Source organism: Dromiciops gliroides, chromosome 4, assembly GCF_019393635.1.
Source record: "Dromiciops gliroides isolate mDroGli1 chromosome 4, mDroGli1.pri, whole genome shotgun sequence".
NCBI classification, from domain to species: Eukaryota; Metazoa; Chordata; class Mammalia; order Microbiotheria; family Microbiotheriidae; genus Dromiciops; species Dromiciops gliroides.
Genome location: NC_057864.1, coordinates 115,133,134 through 115,153,502, shown reverse-complemented (window position 1 = coordinate 115,153,502; position 20,369 = coordinate 115,133,134). Strand labels below are relative to the sequence as shown.

Sequence of the window (20,369 nt, the reverse complement as noted above, 5' to 3'; positions counted from 1 at the left end):
ACCAAAAACCAAAACAAAAGTAATTGGGAAATGTTTCAAAAAAATAAATAAAATGATAATAAAACACAGATATTAATTTTTCATTCCCTGAGTCAATATGCAGCTCAAAGGGGTAGACTTTCTATTTGAACTTGACACCAATGGGGTAGTGAACAGTGTTGGACTTGGAATTAGGAAGACCTGAGTTCAAATTCTTCCTGATACAGACTAGCTAGACAGCCCTAGCCAAGTGACTCAGCCTCTCAAATGTCTCTTTCCACAGCACCATGTGGCCTTATGTGTGTGGTGTAAAAGGGATTCCCACTTTGGTACAGGCTGGATGAAATGGTCTCTAAGTTCCCTTCTAATAAGGTCCCTTCTACAGGCAGTTAGGTGGTGCAGTGGATAGTGTCAGGCCTGGAGTCAAGAAGTCCTCTAGGCAAGTAATTTAACACAGTTTACCCCAGTTTCTTCATCTATAAAATGAGCTGGAAAAGGAAATGGCAGTATCTCTGCCCAAAAAACCCCCCAAAACCAAAAGGGGTCACAAAGAGTAGGGCAGAATTGAAACTACTGAACAACAAAAAGATCCTTTCTAACACTGAGAGTCTATGATCGCCATTTTAGTCTCCTTTAGATTGTTCAAGAGGGTACTTTAGGATGCCCTAGCACCTTTGTTAGAAAAGCACATCAACGATATTATTTGCAGATGCTTGGAAGTAACAAGCAGTAAAATGCCCAGTTAATATAATCCTGGATAAAAGTGAGTTTCCCTTGCCCTGGTTTTCTGAAAAAGACTCTTAGGCTAGTGTTAATGATGATTAAAAGGAACCTATTCCTAAGGAAGAATTGCAAATATATTAATCAATACCCGTGTTACTGTAGATTCTTCCAAATCAACAAAAACAGAAAAAACAGAAAAGCTCATTTTCCCAAGAATCCACTAAAAAAAAGCTATACACACAACTTCAAGTGTCAGGCTACAACGATAATAGCTCATATTTCTATCATTTAATTAATTGATCAATAAGCTTTTATAACAAAAGCTTATTCAAAGCTTATTATGGGGAAGCTAGATAGCACAATGGAGAGTGAGCCAGGCTTGGAATCAGGAAGACTCATCTTCCTGAGTTCAAATCTGGCCTCAGACACTATCTGTGTAGCCCTGGGCAAGACCCTTAACCCTGCTTGCCTCAGTTTCCTCATATATAAAATGAGCTGGAGAAGGAAATGGCAAACCCCTCCAGTATCTCTGCCAAGAAAACCCCAAATGGGGTCATGAAGAATTGGACACAACTCAACAACAACAAGAATTTATTAAGTACCTTCCAAGTTTTAGAATTCCAATGTGCTGGGCACTGGAGATGCAAATACAAAGAATGAGGCAATCCCTACTCTTATGATTATTTTCCTTTGTAATCCTATGTATCATATTTTCTGAATCTGTGGTAGGAACAATATTCTAATCCCTGCACCCAAAAAAGTAAGGTTTAATTTTCCCCTTAAAAGGTACTGGAACGTGGTTGGTTCAAGGTACCGAAGGCTCAAGCTGCTAACCTCTCTTTCCTGGTTGTCCAAGTAGAAGACAGCAAAGGGGAGCTCCAGGCATGCTCTGACTCTTGCCTGGTGGATCACAACAGACAACTCAGACAATGACCAACCTGAAGTATCCTCAATGTCTCTCCTTGCTGACTATCCTGTTATGATTCAGTAAATTTCCTTGTCAATTATTGGATGATCTTCATGTGAATCATTGGTTCAATACTGAACCTAAATTTCCAGGGAAGCAGATCCATCTCAGAACAGTATTTTAAGGTATTATTTTGAGAAGGAGTCCACAGGCTCCATGAGACTGCCAAAGGGGTCTATGATCCAAAAAAAAAAAAAAAAGGTTTAGAAGCTCTCTAAAATTCAACACAGTGCAAAAGGTACAATTCTATGATGCCAACAACTGATTCAGCCCCAAAGTGCAATTAATTTTTACCAATGTGTAAAACCTCTATTACGGAAGGCCCTTACTTTTAAAAATCTATAAAGAAACGAACAAAAAAAAAACTTGACTTCTGAGAGATGAGGAAAGAATTACCCCCAATTCTGTGTGAATAGGCACAAACTCTTGTCCTGGGTGGGAAAGTCATGTTATGCATGTGTACTTGGGAAAGCAGGGGTCCTCTTGTGTCTTTAGGCATGACAGAGCACCAGTGTCTGCAATCAGCCTCCAACCCCCTAGCCAGTGGGAGGTAATCATTTGGTTTCATGGTGGTGTGTTGTTTTTTTCCCCCAGTGGTGTCAGGTAGTTGTTATAATAATTATAGCCTTGTATTTTAAGGATCTACTTAATGTATCTTTTTGAGAAACATAATTACTAACAAAATATATGAGAGTTTTAAAAATGAGTGGGGGCAAATGCAAAGGACACCATTTTGTTTTGTTCATAAAAGTAAGTGGATCAAATTTTTCAAATTTGCCTATATCTGACAATAAAAATGAAGCACAGCTTGACTGGCTCCCCGAAAAGAAAAAAATAGAAAATTCAGTTCTGTCCAGAAGCAGAACATCGATCAATTAGAAACTAGGTTTACTGACTGGCTCAGAAGAGGGAAGGATTTGCCAAAACTGCAGTGCGATATTTGTGGAAATGTTTTGTCAGATGAGAGCCTGAAGCCAGCAAAGCTTTCTCAACATCTGAAGACAAAGCAATCAGATTTTCTTTCTAACAAAAATCTCTTAAAATCAAATGCCAAAGTAACTCCTCTTAAGAGTATTTATTAGCTAAAAAACAAAACAAAACAAACAAAAAACCTCCAACCACTAGCCAAGACTTTGCATTTTAATTGTTTTTCAAATCATCGTTGGGAAGAATAACAGGTAGCATTTATATTGTATTTTCAGAGTTGCTAAGTGCTTTATATAGATGATCTCGTTTGGTGAAGCAGATACTACAGGTATTATTTTCCCCATTTTGCAGATGAGGAAACTGAGACTTAGGTGAAATGATTGGGGGTCAGCTAGGTGGCGCAGTGGATAAAACACTGGCCCTGGATTCAGAAGGATCTGAGTTCAAATTCAGCCTCAGACACTTGACAATTACTAGCTGTGTGACTCTGGGCAAGTCGCTTAACCCCAATTGCCCCCCCCCAAAAAAAAAAGAAAATAAAGAATTTGTTCCTTTAATCAATGAAAAGTTAAATAAAATGTTTTTATGCTCTTTATTGAAAAATTTTTAAATATATGGATTATATACCTAGACACAATGTATATAATGGAAAGAGTGCTGAAGCTATAGTCAGTAAGACTTGGTTTCAAATCCTGGATCTGAAACTTCCTAACTATGTGACCATGGGCTTATAGCTTAACTCCTATATGCTTCAGGCAATTGCCTGGGGCTGATCATAGGTTGTAATCTGCCTTGAAGGTCTCTATCCTAACAAAACTATAGATTTTGAAAATAATAGGAGTAGTAGATACATCTGTATAATGCTTTAAGGGTTATAAATCATTCTTACATGCACTATTTCACAACAATCCTGGAAGGCAAATTCTATTGTCCTCATTTTGTAGATGAAATTTGAGAGTAAACTGGTAAAGGCCATAGTACATGGTCTCTCAGGTCCCTTCAAGCTCTAAATATATTATCTTATGTATTCATGTATTATCTACCTGTGTCATTTTATTAACTAATAGCAGATATCTTTACCATTCTGCAATTATAGTTTGGAATGGATGACTTCTGAAGTCTCTTCTAATTTGTAGTTCTAGGGAAAGGATTTCAGTTTACTGAGAATCCTTCAGGCTGAGATGATAATGATGATACAGTTCTTAAGGCTACTTAGGGATGTCTACTAAGGATTGTGGTCCAATTGCCATTCTAGGATAATAAGCAGAGTTCAACTAATTTTAAAGGCCAGACCATAACCAACTGCTGAATTGACTACAAGGAAACAAAAGCCAGGCACTGGAACTGTGATTCTAGTGATATAAGGAACTCCCAGATACAAAAAATCCCTATACTAAGGCAGATAAAATCTTTTCTGCATACTTTTTTACTCTGTGTGTGTGTGTGTGTGTGTGTTCTTTTGCAATATGGCTAAGATGGAAATATGTTTTGTATGACTTTACATGTATAACTGTATCATATTGTTTCCATTCTCAAGGGGGTGGGGATTGGGGCAAGAGGGAATATAAGTGAATTTAGAACTCAAAGTTTAAAAACATTTTTTAAAATTTAAATGTAACTGGAAAATATTTAAATAAATGTCTGTATGTGTATATAGAGATACCATCTCTGCAACTTAAAAAGTTTCCTAGAGTTCTGAGAGGTTGTTAAGTGGCTTGCTCAGGGACAAAGCCAGTATGTGTCAGAGATATAATTGACCTCGGGTCTTCCTAGTTCCAAGGCCAGCTATGACATTATACTAAATTCCCTCTCAAAGAAGCCAAGCAGGACAAAAAGGAATGAGTCAGAAGCAAGTTACACTTAGAAGATCAAAGACAAGAAAATCTCCAAGAGATTCAAGAAGACAGTTGTTTAGGCACAAAGCCTAGGGGAATCTTCAGAAGCCATATGGGGACGGGTTTTCTCATTCATGTGGGGAAGGCATCATGAGTGTCTACACCCATTGAGACTTTCATTGAAGGTAAGGCTCTTGATCTGAAATCTATGCAAGGAATCTTTAACTATTCAGAAAAAACTGCCCCAGTCAGGGCATTCCTCAAATCTAAAATTGGGAATTAGGTCTTGGAAGGGCTGAGGAACTTTGCCAACACAAATCTACTTTAGATGGAAACTCATGGTTTGATCCAACATCTAACCCTGAAACAAGATGAATCTTTTGTTATTTAGCATTTGGTGATATATTATGCTTCTTAGTTATTCTAAAAAAATTTCATGTGATGTATAAAAAACATAGAGCACAAGTCCCACTACACGTATTGCTCATTAATTACAAAAAGCATTTGATTCTGGAGTAGCAGTAGTAGTGTTAGTGATAATAATAATAATGGCTAACACCCAAAGAGCACTTACTATGTGCCAGACACTGTGCTAAGAGCTGTAAAATGTGCTACCTTTAAGACTTTCAACAAGTTACCTCCCATGCATGGATCAAAATTATTCAGGACTCCTTGTTGCTTGTCCTTCGTTCCCGAAGAGCACCATGACATTGAGTAATGCCTTGAAAGCTATTACAACAAAGATAACATCATTTGACAACCTTCTGATTTCTTCTCATCATGTGATGCATAAAGAGGGAGATGTAAGCTTGCCAAAAGTGTTTGGCAGAGTCAAACAAGAGAGCAGGCATTTAGTTCAACTCGAAGGAGGATTCCTTTTACGGCGTGAAGTCCTTCAGATCGACTGGTTTGCAGTCGTTTGCCCCAGAACACTGCAGAGCCTCTTGGAGGAAATCCATAAGCACTCAATAGAGTGTGGCCTAACCATACACACAAGAAAATTCAAGCATTTAATGCATACTCTAGAAATAGGCAAGTATATTTAGTTAGATAACCTAAAAGCTCATCCCTGCCCTCAGGGGGTATACAATGAATTTTGGGGGGGGGATGAGGGGGGAAGGCTGCATATATATAAAGAGACATGATATATACTAAATAAATTATAAAAGGTAAATACAAGGTGATTTAAGAAGAGAGTGGTACTAGAAGTCAGGGGTGATGGCTAGTAGATAGAAGGCTTTCCAAGATTCTGAGAGTCACAGGTGGCTTTTCTATGAATGAGCAGACTGTAAAGGAAAGCTGTTTCCTTAACCCACAAGATTTTTTTTTTTTGGTGTTATTTTTCCCATTCAGTGGCACATTTTTGACTTTTAAAGAAGTCTTGAAGCGCTCTGATTTCCTTCTGGTCTATTGTGTCTTTGTGAATGCCTTTGCAATTGAGGAGTAAGCTAAGAGCAATGGGGACACTGTCCACAGAGCTCACACAAAATGAAGTGTGTGCCTCTGGCTGCCTGATGGGCTCACTCCATTAAAAATTGGTGTTTATGAGGGCCAAGTCTGGTCTCAACCCTCAGTTATCTTAATTCTCTTGTACAGCAAGAGACTATATCCCTAATCTAGCCTAGGTTTTAGGCAAATGAAGACAGACAGACAGAGACAGACAGACAGACAGACAGACACACACACACACACACACACACACACACACACACACAGAGTTATAAGGAGAAGAAACAAGAAGCCAACCCATAGAAAACTGCAGATTCTGAAGGGAGGATGTTTGTAAGAGTTTTGTAATCTTTTAATGGAAGATAGCCAACTAACAATTTCCCCATAGGCATAACTCTTCTGGGTGCTTTTAGAAGAATTATTCATCATCGTGGTGAAGGGAGAGAATTACAAGCTTTGGAAAGAGAGGACCTAGGTTCAAATTCCACTTCTCATGCTTACTACCTATGTGACCTTGGGTAAGTCACTTAACTTCCTCTGGCCTCCATTTCATCTGTTAAAAAAATAAAGGGGGGCGGGGTTTCAGACCAGATGGTCTCTGGTGTCCCTCTCAGCTCTATATCTATGATCATCATCTTTTTCTGTTAGTGAGATTTCACTTTTGTAAATCACAGATTAGGGCAACATTGTACAGGGAGAAGGGCACAGGATTTGGAGTCTGAGGAACTGTGCTCAGATCCTGGCTTTACTATGTACATCATTAACTGCATAACATTAGACAAGTCACTTAATTTCTCTGGGCCTGTTTTCCCCATTTTCAAAGTGAGGGGTTTGGACTCTACATTCTATGGTCCTTTCTGTCAGTCAATCAGTGAATAAGTAAGTGTTTATTAAGTGTTTACTATGTGCCAGTAAAGGAAATGGCCAATCACTCCAGTATCTTTGCCTAGAAAACCTCAAATGGGGTCACAAAGAGTCAGACATGACTGAAACAACTGCAGTGCCAGAGTCTGTATGTTAAGCCATAGGACTACAGATACAAGCAGATAAACTGCCCTCAAGGAACTTACATTCTAATGGGGAAGCAAACATACAAAAGGAAGCTGAAGAAGGAGGTGAGAAAGGGTGATTAACATATCTGGCCCTTTATGGGGGACAAAGTCTAACACAGCAGAAGAAAATAAGGCTGGCCTGGGTACCCTCCTTTAATGGAAGTTCTAGGTATAGCCATCCAATCAAAAAGGGGAAGATAAATAAGGCAGGTAATCTGGATTCCAATTCCTGGCAAAATATTTGAAGATGCTATTAAAAAGAATTGGCTTAGCCATATACACTTGAAAACAAAGTTGATGAAAAAATGAATATTGCTCCATCTTTGGCCAGGTAGCCAACCAAGTCAGTCTGTCACAACACATATCTTGGATAGACACTGTAGATGGTCAATGAACAGGGTCTAGAACTAAACAAGAGAAATAAGAATGGGCAGAATATCACTTGGAAAATCGGGCAGAACTTTTGATATCACTCTTGCTTTTGACACCAATGTCTTTCCATTAGGGCTACATGGCTTTGAGTCATAGAAGACCATGATTTATGAAAAATCAAAATTAGAGGTGAACCAAAGAACAATGGCAAGATGCAGCATGCTGGGTATGAGAAAGATGTCACATATTACCAACAAGAATTTACATAAAAGAAGTGAATTTTTTTTTTTTTGGTGAGGCAATTGGGGTTAAGTGACTTGCCTAAGGTCACACAGCTAGTAAGTATTAAGTGTCTGAGGCCAGATTTGAACTCAGGTCCTCCTGACTCCAGGGCCAATGCTCTATCCACTGCACCACCTAGCTGCCCCAAGAAGTGAAATTTTAAAGAGATATCAAGGATATGTATGACTAGGGGCTAATCCCATTATCAAGAGCAAAGGGGAACGGCTAGGTGGCACAGTGGATAAAGCACTGGCCCTGGATTCAGGAGGACCCGAGTTCAAATTCAGCCTCAGACACTTGATACTCACTAGCTGTGTGACCCTGGGCAAGTCACTTAACCCCCATTGCCTGCAAAAAAAAAAGAGTGAAGGGCAGCTGATGAAGTAAGTGAGGGCTGCATATTATCCATAGATAACAGAAATATTAGAGAAAGGCCTCTTGTACCCTGGAGGATATACGGAAAGGCCTGGACAAAAATGACTGGGGATGATGTGTGGATACATTCTGATATGTAACAATGGGAAGAGTATTCACACCCATATGAGTATAAGTTCGTCAAAATATTGCTAACAGGAGAGTTTGTAAACATTTAGAAAGGGAAGAAACCAACAATTCATCAAGAAGAGGTCCTGCTAAACTAACATCATTTCCTTTTTCTGACATGGTTTCCAAACTGATATATCAGAGCAATGCCACAGACCCAATATTGGATTTCAGGAAAGTATTTGACATTCTCTTGCAATATCTTTCCTAGGCAAAGGAGAAAAGTACTAGATGACTGTACAGTTAGGTGGAGTCAAAACTGGTTAAATTACTGGACCCAGGGGGCAGCTAGGTGGTACAGTGGGGTCAGAGTCACATGTGATTCCTGGATAGCATTTTCTTTTTTGAAAGAATTGGGATATTTCCATTAAAGCTGCTATGTGACCATAAGCAGAACCTCTCTCCTCACTGGTGGACATGAATGCCCTGGCCTGCCCTGCTTGAGGGGGAGGATGGAGTTGGCAAGAGTGAGAGAGCTCCAGCTTCCACTGGGATTCTCTGGGACATTTCAAGCTTTGAGTTACTTTGCCTGATTCAGGCTTCCAGCTTTGAGAGGGAAGATGGAAGAGGCCAACCCCACTTCAGGCTGCTGAAGGAAAAGACTCTGGGAAGACATGAGAGGAGCTAGAAGTCTCCCTCATATCCCCATTCCCAGCTTGCTACACTAAAGACTGAGGAGCTCCCACTCCAGGGAGCTCTAGAACTCTCTTGGTTGAGTTGGGTTATCTCACCCCTCAGTGGGAAAGCTCCTTCACTCTATTGCCTGGCATATATTCTCCTTAAGTATCCTTTCTCTGATTTCTGTTTTGCTATGATTTAGATAAATGGATTTCTTTGTCATTTGCTATGTGTATTTGTTGTGGAATTGATATTAAGTGGGAGAGGGGTCAAGCCTTGAATATGGAGCTTGGGGGTCCCTCTTCCCCCCAATAACGACACAGCTACCAGAAGTTAAAATGAGCCTGATCATCATATTCCTTAGACTAAAACTTTTTAAGAGAACAGATAGATATATAATCCTAGCCAGGTACCACCTCTCTCTGAGGAGAGTGGACTGGTGGCCTCTGGCCCCAGCTTCCTGCTTCCTCTCCTGAAGGGTACCAGGGAGAAGAGGCTAGAGATATCTATTGTCTCCCGTCAAGCCACCTGATGCCACACTTCTTTCCCTCCCACTCCATGCTACAGGCAGGGAACAACTTCTTGACACATATGGGCCCTCACTATATGTGTAGGGCCCACTCCTCTACTTGGCCTCATTATATTTTAAGTTTGTTCTTCAAAATATATCTTTGTAAAAGCAAATTGATGTTATATAGTTAAATGGAAATGGAGGGTCTAATTAACTGGCACTTAATGTGGGGGTCAAGTCTCAGCTAACAGCCCACCTTCTATTGGAAGGCATTCCCAATACCTGATAATTCTAGTGCCTTCCCCTTTTTATTTCCTATTTATTCTGTACATAGCTTGTTTGTACCTATTTGTTTGAATGTTTTCTCCCCCTTTACATTGAGAACTCTTATCACAGGGACAATCTTTTGCCTTTCTTTGTATCCCCAGAATTTAGCACAATGCTTGACACATAGTAGCCACTTATATGCTTTCTGACTGGCTGATTGAGGAGAACACACATGCTAAGGGATTGAGCCAATAGCAGCAGAGAAGAAACTCCCCAAATCCTTCAGGGTACCCCAGAACCCTGGAAGTGCAGATGTAGCCTGACTGCTCTGGAAGAGTAAGTCAAAGCATACTAAGTATACCTGTAGTATATATGTCCTTAATGCAGTCTTGTTGACTTGGATTGAATTGTATTGACTTGAACTGATTTTTAACTGGGGACACTCTTGTCCCTGAAACCAATTTTTTTTTTTTAGTGAGGCAATTGGGTTAAGTGACTTGCCCAGGGTCACACAGCTAGTAAGTGTCAAGTGTCTGAGGCTGGATTTGAACTCAGGTCCTCCTGACTCCAGGGCTGGTGCTCCATCCACTGCGCCACCTAGCTGCCGGGTCCCTGAAACCATTTTAAGATCATAGGTTTAGAATTGGATGGGTCCTTAGAGGGCACCTTATCCAACCTTGAGTTTCTACATTGGCAATACAAGGATAATAAAACTTGATCCCTGTCTCTCTCTCCAAGTTGTTGGGAAAAATTAATCAAAATCAATTTCCTATAATCTAGTACTGTACTATTAAATAATTAAGGAAGTTACCCATAGAGCACCTGTGACACCAATAAAAGGAACTGTGTTACCTGCTGTGTTGTTAAGGAAGCCAATGTGATACAGTGGAAAGAATGCTAAATTTGGAGTCAGGAAAATGCAGTTGAAATCCTGCTTCTGACATTTACTAGCCATGTGACCCTGAGCAAATCACTTAACTTCTTCTAACCTCAGTTTTCCCATCTGTGAAATGGGAATAATAATAGCATCTGCCTCACAAAGTTGTGGTGAAGAAGAAATGAGATTAATATATCTAAACTGCTTTGCAGCTTTAAAGTGTTACATGTTAATTCTTCTTATTGCTTTTAGTGTTTAATAGGGTTGCTCAAGGGAGGAAATACCTCAATAATCATGTTCTAAAATTAAATTAGGAAAACTTTTAAGGCACTTCCATTCCCTAGGATCAGGCAACAATCAGCAAAGAGGCAGTAAGTGTTTATCAAGAAAAAACGGGTCCTAAAATAGGATTTCTTTTTTCACTTTAGCAATCCTTAGGAGTTAATTAAACTTTTGGAAACACTTTGAGAAAACTTTTGTTTTTAAAACCAACTGGTGAAAAGTCTATTAGATTTTCACTTGAAATTCCCTTTTCCCCAGCAGTGGCATTATTTTAGTAGCACTACAATGGTACAAAAGAGAACAGGGAAGTCAAGATACTCAGATAAAACTTACATTTTCTCTGAGTTTTGGCAGATGAACATAACAGGGTCATTACAGGGAAATAACATAGGCCTGAGTTAATAGATAGAGCAATAATTTTCTTTTACAAAATTATTTAAGAATCAGAGTATTTGGAGCTGGAAGGGGGATTTAATGGTTATTAAGTTTTAAAATTTTTTTTAAAAACCTTTAGAAATTAATGACAAAAGACTTGGTGTAACAGGAAAAGCACCAGATATGGAATCTAGAAACCTAGGTTCATATCCCAGCTCTTCTTATTGGTCAAGCTATATGATCTTGGTCATATATGACCTCTCTGGGCCTCTGTTTCCTTATTTATCTTTTTTTTTTTTTTTTTTAGTGAGGCAATTGGGGTTAAGTGACTTGCCCAGGGTCACAAGCTAGTGTTAAGTGTCTGAGGCCGGATTTGAACTCAGGTACTCCTGATTCCAGGGCTGGTGCTCTATCCTGTTTCCTTATTTATAAAACGAAGAAATTCAACTAGATATCTTTAAGGGACCATTCTGTTCTAAACCCTATAACCCTATGCTAATAAAAATTATTCACCTCTTCCACATCCTAGCAAGAGCAAAGTGACATAAAAATTGTAAGGATCATTATGCTGTCTTTGAGTGAATAAATAGAAAGGGGATATCACACCTAGTCAATAGAAGGGAATCGAAGTTACCAACACAAACCGGCAGTACCAACTTCAGACACTAGATGTTGGTGCCTAAGTACTGTTAAGTCCCATTTTGTTTTAAAGGCAATACCACAGGATTTCCAAAATCAGGGGAATATTAGGTTTGGAATCTCCAAAATAGGGTATGAAATATTATGAACTCAGAGTAAAGGAGAACTGGGCTGAGATTAAAGAAGGGGAGATTGGATGATAGTTGAGGAGTGAAAACTTTATACAAGGTTTTCTCTGAAATTATCTTTAACTGTTCCAAGTTCTCAAAATAAATAGATCCTTCATGTTCCTCACCACATTGCATATCCTTTAAAGCTACTAAAGTACTGATTATTGCCCAACTATACTGTTTAGCCTTAGACTTTTAAAAGGATTTGCAAAGGGTCTAAGTTTTGAAAGCTGTAAAAAGTAATGTTAATAATTGTGGAAGAATAATACCCAAGGGGATTTGAATGACTGTTATCATAAATACTTTCAAAATTTCATGTTCTGGCATCTCGAGCCAACAAAGATTGTGAAGTCTGAAGATGTTTAACATAAAAGTTGTCTTTCTAGAGTTCTCTGAGCAAAGGGGAATGACAACACAGGGGACCTTAATCGAGCATTTTAAGATTTGCAGAGGGCTTTTACATAGAGTCTCTCTCTGATCCTCCACAATTTCCTGATTCTAAATCCAGCACATCAAATATGACAGAATCTTTTACATTTCTCATCCCAGTAGCTCTGGTTCTGGTAAAATCTAAAATGTAGCAAAGCCAAGTTAAGACTGTTTCAACTACTTTTTAATGTCTAGAAGTAATATATTCTTTCCCTTAGCTTCACTTAATTACCCTGAACTACATGACTTTTTTTTTTTTAGGGGAAAAACTGACTTTAAAAAGCATGGCAAAAAAAAAATAATTAAAAAGCATGGCAAAATGGAAAGAACACTTGGATGTGAAGGTAGAGGATCTCCATTTGAATTTCAGCTCTGGGCAATGCTGGAAAAAAACACTGCTTCTACGGGCCTCAGTTTCCTCATCTATAAAATGAATAGGTTGGCGATAGATGCTCTCTTCCAATCCTAATATCGTCCCCATCTTTATGAAGGAAAGCAGCGGTGAAGTGCCCTGTCAGTGATCACACAGAACTTGATTAAAATCCCTGGTTGTACCAGAGTCCAGGACCATACCCCTTTTCATCCTAAGGTCGCTCTCTTCAGTTGGAGAAACAGACCTGATTGAACATTTGAAGAGGACGGTTTTGTGGATTTGTGTTTCTGGAATTTTTTTTTAAGGAGGTGCTGGATGATGGTTTTGATTCATTGATGAATTTCGACCATGAATCTGCTGTTTCTTTTTATCTGCAATGCATTCCAAATGTGCAGCCAGCCTCTGAGCCCCAGCAAGTTACAGTGGAAAAAGGTTCCCTGAATATGAAAAATATGCATGATATGGTACCATAATATCTGAAGCCCTAGAAGACCACTCCTTACCACAGCTGCAAGAATTCTGCTGAAGATTTAAGAACAGAGAAATCTAATCATTCTGCTTTAGTGGCAATATCCTTCTTGCCATGTGGCAAATACACCCTCCTGGCCCCTTTTTTCCAATATCCTTTTATTTCACTTTAAAGTATTCTTATACTCTGTGTATAACTACATGAAGGTGTTTGAGGGCATTACCCCATTTTCATGAAGTAAGGCAGGACCTACCACAGCTGGAAATTACTCATCTCAGTGATATTGCTAATGTCAAACAATCACAAGATCTCTGAGTTGGAAGGGACCTCGGAGATTTTCTAGTTCCACTTGTATCTGAACAGGAGTCTCTCCATATATCATGGCTGCTAGCTCTTCTGGGGCCAAAGAAAACAAGGCTACTCCTTTTTGCACAGGATACCCCTACAAATACTTGAAGATATGTCCCCCCGACTAAGTGAACTTTTCTGTAGCAGCTAAATATTCCCTGTTCCTTTAATCCATTTTCATATAACTGACCCTCTCCCCATCCTATATGTCCTCTTCAAGATGTGCCCCACTTTGTCAATGTATGGCCCCCAGAACTGAAGCCAATTCTTCAGATGTGGTCTGACCAGGACAGAGGACAATAGGTATTCATGTATTTGCTTTATGCAGAACAAATAACTATTTTCAGGATGCCACCAATACAAACATTTTGGAGAAGAGAGCTCTAGATTTGTAGTCAGGAAGACCCAAGCTCAGATCCCATTTAACCTTATTAACCATGTGACTTTTTTTTGTGTATGTGTGTGGGAGTGGGGTGAGGGTTAAGTGACTTGCTCAAGGTCACACAGCTAGTAAGTGTCAAGTGTCTGAGGCCAGATTTGAACTCAGGTGCTCCTGAATCCAGGGCCTGTGCTTTTATCCGCTGCGCCACCTAGCTGCCCCACCTAGCTGCCCCTTAACTATGTGCCTTTGACCTAGTCCTGTAACCTCTCAGCCTCAGCTGCTTCATTCATAAAAGGGGGATAATAATAATACTACCTACATCCCAGGCTTGTGAAGATGAAATAAGTGCATTGCAAACTCTAAAGTGCTATATGAATGTTAGTTGTTATTATCATAGCTATTATCAGAGAAAGTCATGCCACTAAAGAGTTTCTCCCAACTGTAACGATTGGAATAACGCCACCTGCTGGATACTTACTGTAGAAGAGTTCTGCCCATGAAGGGAAGGTCTTTGAGGGCAAGACCAGGAGTCAGGAAGTGACGCGGGCTAGTGGGAGGAGGAAGGAAGAGACTGGCGCTCAGTCTCGCGCTCTTTCCTCTGGACTCTGGTGGAGAAGGGAGCTAGAAATGTGCTCTCCCTTGAATAGATAGGAATCTAGGCCTTTCTCTCTCTCTTTACCAAATTCTTATTCTCCTTAATAAATGCTTAAAAGTCTAACTCTTGCTAAAGCTTATAATTTATTGGCGACCACTCATTAGATATTTTAGACAGACTAGCTAGAATTTTAGCCCTTAACACAACTGATACTCAGAATCAACTTCATCCCCATAAGAAAGCCTTTTCTTGTGTATGAATAGGGGTAATTTCCTATAGATGAACAGACAGAAGTTTACTGAGGGGAGGAAACAGGTATGGTTCAATGGCTGATGAAACACTCATCAATGCCTAGCACTAGGAGTGTATAGGCATTTAATTAATTCTATTAAAAGGAGAGATTATTATACATTATATTAGAAAATAATAAAAGAGGAAAGGACCATGTTACTGAATCCAGAATAAACTTGGGAGCTATTCAAGGAAAAGAATACTTTATAAAACCAGTCAGTCCAACATTAGTAGAACACATAGATCCCAATGGCTTTGAAACAGCTCAATATAATTATGAGTATACGTTTTAAAACCAAGTAAATTTCAGTGAGCTCAGTATGATGCAAATTTTCCCAATTGAGGCTCTACTGATTTATCCCAAAGGGATACCTGAAATGGGGAGGTGGGTTATTTACTGTCCCCAAATCTTGTGGAATGAGATCAGAAGCTAAAATTTGACCTGAAAAGACTTGCCCTTGGTTCTGTACACAAAATAAATAGCTGAATGTAGCACTGCGGCTGTGACTACTTTCTCTTTTACTGAGAACAGGAACATAACTTACATTCATATAAATGCTCTAAGATTTACAAGGTGTTTCCTCACTATCTCTCACCAGCTGGCTCTCCCTGCAATATCCTATCTCTTGCCAGGTCCTGAACATTCTACCTTCTTAACATCTCTCATACTTCGCCCTTTCCCCCTCTGATCCTGCCACCACCCATCATGTGCCTGAACTATTGTCAATAGCCTGCTCATGTGTCTGCCTGCCTCACATCTTTCCCCACTGCAGTCCATCTTCCCTAGAGCTATCAAACTGATCTTCCAAAAGCGAAGTTCTATGGATAGAGCACCGGCCCTGGAGTCAGGAGGACCTGAGTTCAAACCTGGCCTCAGACACTTGACACTTACTAGCTGTGTGACCCTGGGCAAGTCACTTAACCCCAATTGCCTCACAAAACAAAAACAAAAACAAAAGTGAAGTTCTGATCTTGTCACCCCACCCCACCCCAGCCATTTAAACAAACCTCAATTGTTCCTATTACCTTCAGGATCAAATATAAACTCCTGTTTGGCTTTCAAAGCTCTGTGTAACTCGGCCCTTTCCTACCTTACAGTATTCTTACAACTGAGTCTCCTAGTGATTGTGATACAATGACGCTGATCGAAACTCCCAAGCCTGGAATTTTCTCCCTCCTCACTTCCACCTCCTGGCTTCCTTCAGGTCCCAACTAAAGTCCCACTTTCTGCTAGAAGCCTTTCCCGACCCCACTTAACACTAGTGCTGAGGAGGCTCTCCACTTTATCCTGTATATATCTTGTTTGTACATTACTGTTTACATGGTGCCTCCCCCTTTAGAATGTGAGATCTTTTAGAGCAGGGACATTTGGTGGTGGGAGGGAGGGTGTCTTTTTGTATCTTTGGGCTTAGCACAACCCCTGGCACACCATAGGTGCTTAATAAATGTTCATCGACTTGGCTTGACAGCCACCTTTTCAGGTAGGCAGTACAAGTATTATCTAGCCTACTTTAAAGAGGAGACAAACGAGGGTCTGAGAAATCATTAGCTTAAGGTCACAGATTCACACTCATTTTTGTAACAGTGCCTAGCACATCTTATATGCTTAATAAGTGATTACTGACAGCGAATTAACTGCCCCCTCCAACTTCATCATCCTGCAAGATTTCATCAGCCTTCATACTCAAAGGCTCATCAATATCTTCATCACTGCCCTCCCTGATTAGAGAGGAAAGAGCTGCTCCCAAATTCTTCATTTAAGAAGGGCACCCATGTTCCCAAGCCGGTACTTTCTCCAGGCCCACCCGATTCCTTTTTAGTGTCTTTTTATGTGTTTCCCTTCCCTTGAAGGCAGGGAATCCCCCCTCCCCCAATCCCTGTTTCTTTACCCTTCCCCTTTCAGTTTCTTTTTCTATGTTGTCTTCCCCTGGTTAGATTGTGAGCTCCTAGAGGCCAGGCACTGTCTCTGTTCTTGTATCCCCAGCCTAGTAGTTAGCACAGTGCCTGGCACATAGCATGTGCTTAATAAATGTTTATTTGACTGACTGAATGATTGATGGTAAGGGACACAGTTCATACCCAGATTTTGTTTTGTTTTTTCATACTAGCCCACATACCTATGAAGCTTGAAAGGGTTAGGACCCAGCTATTTTCTAACACTTATAAAACATTAAGAATATCTTCCAGACAAATAGCCATCTACCAAATTCTAAAAAAATCTGGTGCAAGGTTAAAGCACCTTGGGAAACATATTTTACACTGAAACATCCCTGCAGCAGGAATTTAATTTTGTCACTCACCGAAGAAGTTTCTATCACCCTGAGATTGCAGAATGTCTCATTTCTGAAGAGCTCAATGTTTTCTTCAATACAAGTTTAAACTGGTTTGCTAACTGCTAAAACAGTATTACAAGGAAAATAGGGGGAAGGGGAGACTTATCTTGAGCAATATTCATTACAACCAAATTCCTGTATAAGAAGAATTAAAGTCTTTGGTTTTCTTAACCTAGGGTCCATAAAGGTATTTTAAGAAATATTTTGATAACTGTCTTTGAATAAAATGTTTCCTTTGCTTTATGCATTTGAGAACATTATGAGACGGGATCCTTAGGTTTCATCAGACTGTCCAAGGACTCCATGACATAAAAGAGGTTAAGAACACCTCTGCTTTAGAGGTTTTCTTGTAGTAGCATCTGACCTGTACCTTATCTCATTTGTAGTGTTCTCAGCATATTCCTCTGAGGTAATATAGAGACAAGGATGCATTATCCTCACCATGAAGAGGCAGAGAAAATGACTTATTCTGGGTTACATACTCAGCTAAGGAACTGGATCTCAAAACAAATCTAATCAAATCTTCCCCCCAAAACTGGTGGGCTTGAAAGAATTTTTGTCTATCATTCTCCTCTTCTGAATTACTTTAGTTTGGCTTTCTGGAGACAGACAGACAGAAAGAGACAGAGACAGAGGCAGAGACAGAGACAGAAAGAAAGAGACAGAAAGTGAGAGAGAGAGACAGAGAGAAAAATGGGGTGGCCCTGACACACTCCAAACCGACATGTGTCAGTTTCAGACAGATGTTTGCAGTTTCTGAATGAAGTAAGATGGCGAAGGAAGTGAAGGGGGATATAAGAGTTAACAGACACTGGTGAATATTGATGGGTTCAATGCAAACGTGGTTAGGCCTGTTAGAATTGATGTTTAAGGACACTTTATCTATACTGGATAAATGGTTTTTATTGTTCTTGTGTAGTTGTTTCAGTCACATTGGACTCTATGTTACCCCATTTGGCCTTAGCAAAGATACTGGAGTGGTTTGCCATTTTCTTCTCCAGTTCATTTATAGATGAGAAAACTGAGGCAAAGAGGGTTAAGTGGCTTGGCCAGGGTCACACAGCTAATAATTGTCTGAAGCTGCATTTGAACTCAGGAAGGTGAGTCTTCCTGACTCCTGGCCTGGCACTCTATCGCTTCTTAAAAACCCAGAGTAATTATTCATGTAGGAAATATTTATTAGATACCTAATCTGGGCAGAGACCATATACTCTGGACAACAAAATTAAGTCACAGAACCCAGAGAGATGGGTTCTAGTTCTGACTCCACAGTTTATAAACAAAGTTATGGTTTCCACTTCTTTATTTCCCAAATTAGATACCACCACCTTCCCAGCCAGGCACAGAGGTCTTTAGGAATGAAGTCATAAATGAGAAAGTGCTGGCATACTGTTGTTTACAAAGTGCCATACAAATAAAGTATTATTAATCTCCCCCCCCCTTTAAACAAGAGCTGCAATTTCATGATCGCAGAAAGGCTTTCTCTACAGCTCAGCAATATTTATAGTCATACGTAGCTAATTACCTGGGGTAGAGAAAGTGACTGCCCAGATCATATATCCAGTATGTGTCAATCAAGGCTTGAACTCAAGCCTTCCTGACTGATAAGCCAACTCTCCACTCATCCACACTGACTCCCTGGAACAGATGTGTTCCAAAACACCGCCTTGCCTAAAGCTTTACCCGCAGTCACAGGATTAAGGGAAGAATCTTGCAGCTCAGGAAGTGGGCAAAGGAGGGGAACGGATGAAAAAGTGTTGGACCTTCCCCGATTTAAAGCGTATCAAAATACTTTGGTTCCTTTGAGCCAACACATTTAAAAGAACAAGTTCTGATTGGACTAAACCCGTGGAGAAAAGCCCAGGAGGAGCCCCGGGGCTTGGGACAGCGATGCACGGGCAGCTTGCTGCTCCCCGAACTTGGTTCTTAAGGAAAGCAGGGCTAGTGTGTGCACGGGCCTCCCTCCCTCCTCTACACGTTTCTGGCCGCAATTCCCCAAACGGAAAGCTCTAGGGTTACGGGTCTTTGGGTCCAATTTGCCTAAAGAACTCGGGAAACTTGTTCCGGGAGAGAGCCCCCTCCTCAAGACCAGGTTTGCCCCAAGATCCGAAGCAGGGACCAAACGTCGTGTTATTTAGAGATTAAATCTGCGAAGGGGTGGGGCTGGAAAACGCCCACCAGCCCTCCGGAAGCCCCGGGAACAAGCAGTCCCGACCCTTTCCCAACAGTCTCTTCCTGGCCTCTTCCTCCTTCCTCGGAGCACCTCCCCCTCCTCCCCCAGCAGCCCCTCGCGCCCCCCCCCCGTTTCTCCGTCGGGCTCTAGGACCAGGCGGGAGCCCGCGGGCTCTCCCGCTCACTTCCTCCCTTCTTGCAGCCAGCTGCTGCTGCTGCCACGGGGGTAAAAAGGGAAAAGGGAGCCCGGTTGGGGGAGACTGGGGGGAGCCCCCCGACCCCAGGGCCGGACGCGCGCCCTACCTGGCGAAGCAGTATTCGCAGTGGTTCCCCCGCTCGTTGACCGTGAGCACGTAGGTGTAGGCCGGGCAGGAGAAGAGCAGGTCCCCGACGCCGTAGCGCTGGCGGGCCCGCAGCCCCCGGCCTTTGCCCGGGCTGAAGAACCTCTCGATGCCCGCGTCCTCCCCGTCGCCTCGCGTGCCCTCCGCTCTCATGCTGGGAGCGAGCCCGGGGGGCCGGCTGCTGCCGCCCTCGCCGCCCTGCCCTGCACGGCTCGGTCCCGGACTCGGCGGCAGCGGCTGCCGCTGCTCCCGCTCCCCGCGGCGCACCGAGGAGGGAGGGAGGGAGGCGATGGGGATGCCAGCCCAGGGGGTGGGTGCCGGCCGCCTATTACTGGAGGAGCGTCACCTGGAGCCGAGCCCGCGGCTGCCGGGGGTGGGGGTTCACACCCGAGTGGGGAGGTGGAAAATCAATCCGGCGAGGAGCGCTGGAAAGGCCGACTGGCTCCCCGGGAAAGTCCTGTGAGCCACCCGCCTGGTCCTAGAGCCCACCCACCGAGGGAGCGGACGACCCGGCGAGCCACGCGCCCGCTTCGGCCCCCAGCAGCCCCGGCCCTTTTGGTTCCGGCCTGGACGCGCCGACTTCACTGGCCGCTTCCCCCGGGGTGGGCAGGGCTGGGGGCGAAGTTTAGCGCTTTGGGGGTGTGGGGAGGGGGAGGGGAGGACACTATACACTCACCTGAAAAGTGGGTGTGGCTAGCTTCTTAGAGGATTTAGGCTGGTGAGTCCGCCTCCCGCCCAACGGGGCGGAGGGGGGGGGTCGGGGAGGGG

The 20,369-nt window shown here is 41.9% G+C and overlaps 1 protein-coding gene across 1 annotated transcript in view; it reads right to left on the bottom strand.

The window, feature by feature from the left end:
• The window catches only part of SMYD2 (SET and MYND domain containing 2), a 94,014-nt gene extending 73,871 nt beyond the window's left edge, over window positions 1–20,143 (bottom strand). Inside the window, exon 1 of the mRNA XM_043964050.1 lies at window positions 19,564–20,143. Coding sequence (XP_043819985.1) covers window positions 19,564–19,754 — 191 coding nt within the window. The 5' untranslated portion in view covers window positions 19,755–20,143. The remainder of the gene's footprint in view (window positions 1–19,563) is intronic.
• Window positions 20,144–20,369: the final 226 nt, after the last annotated feature.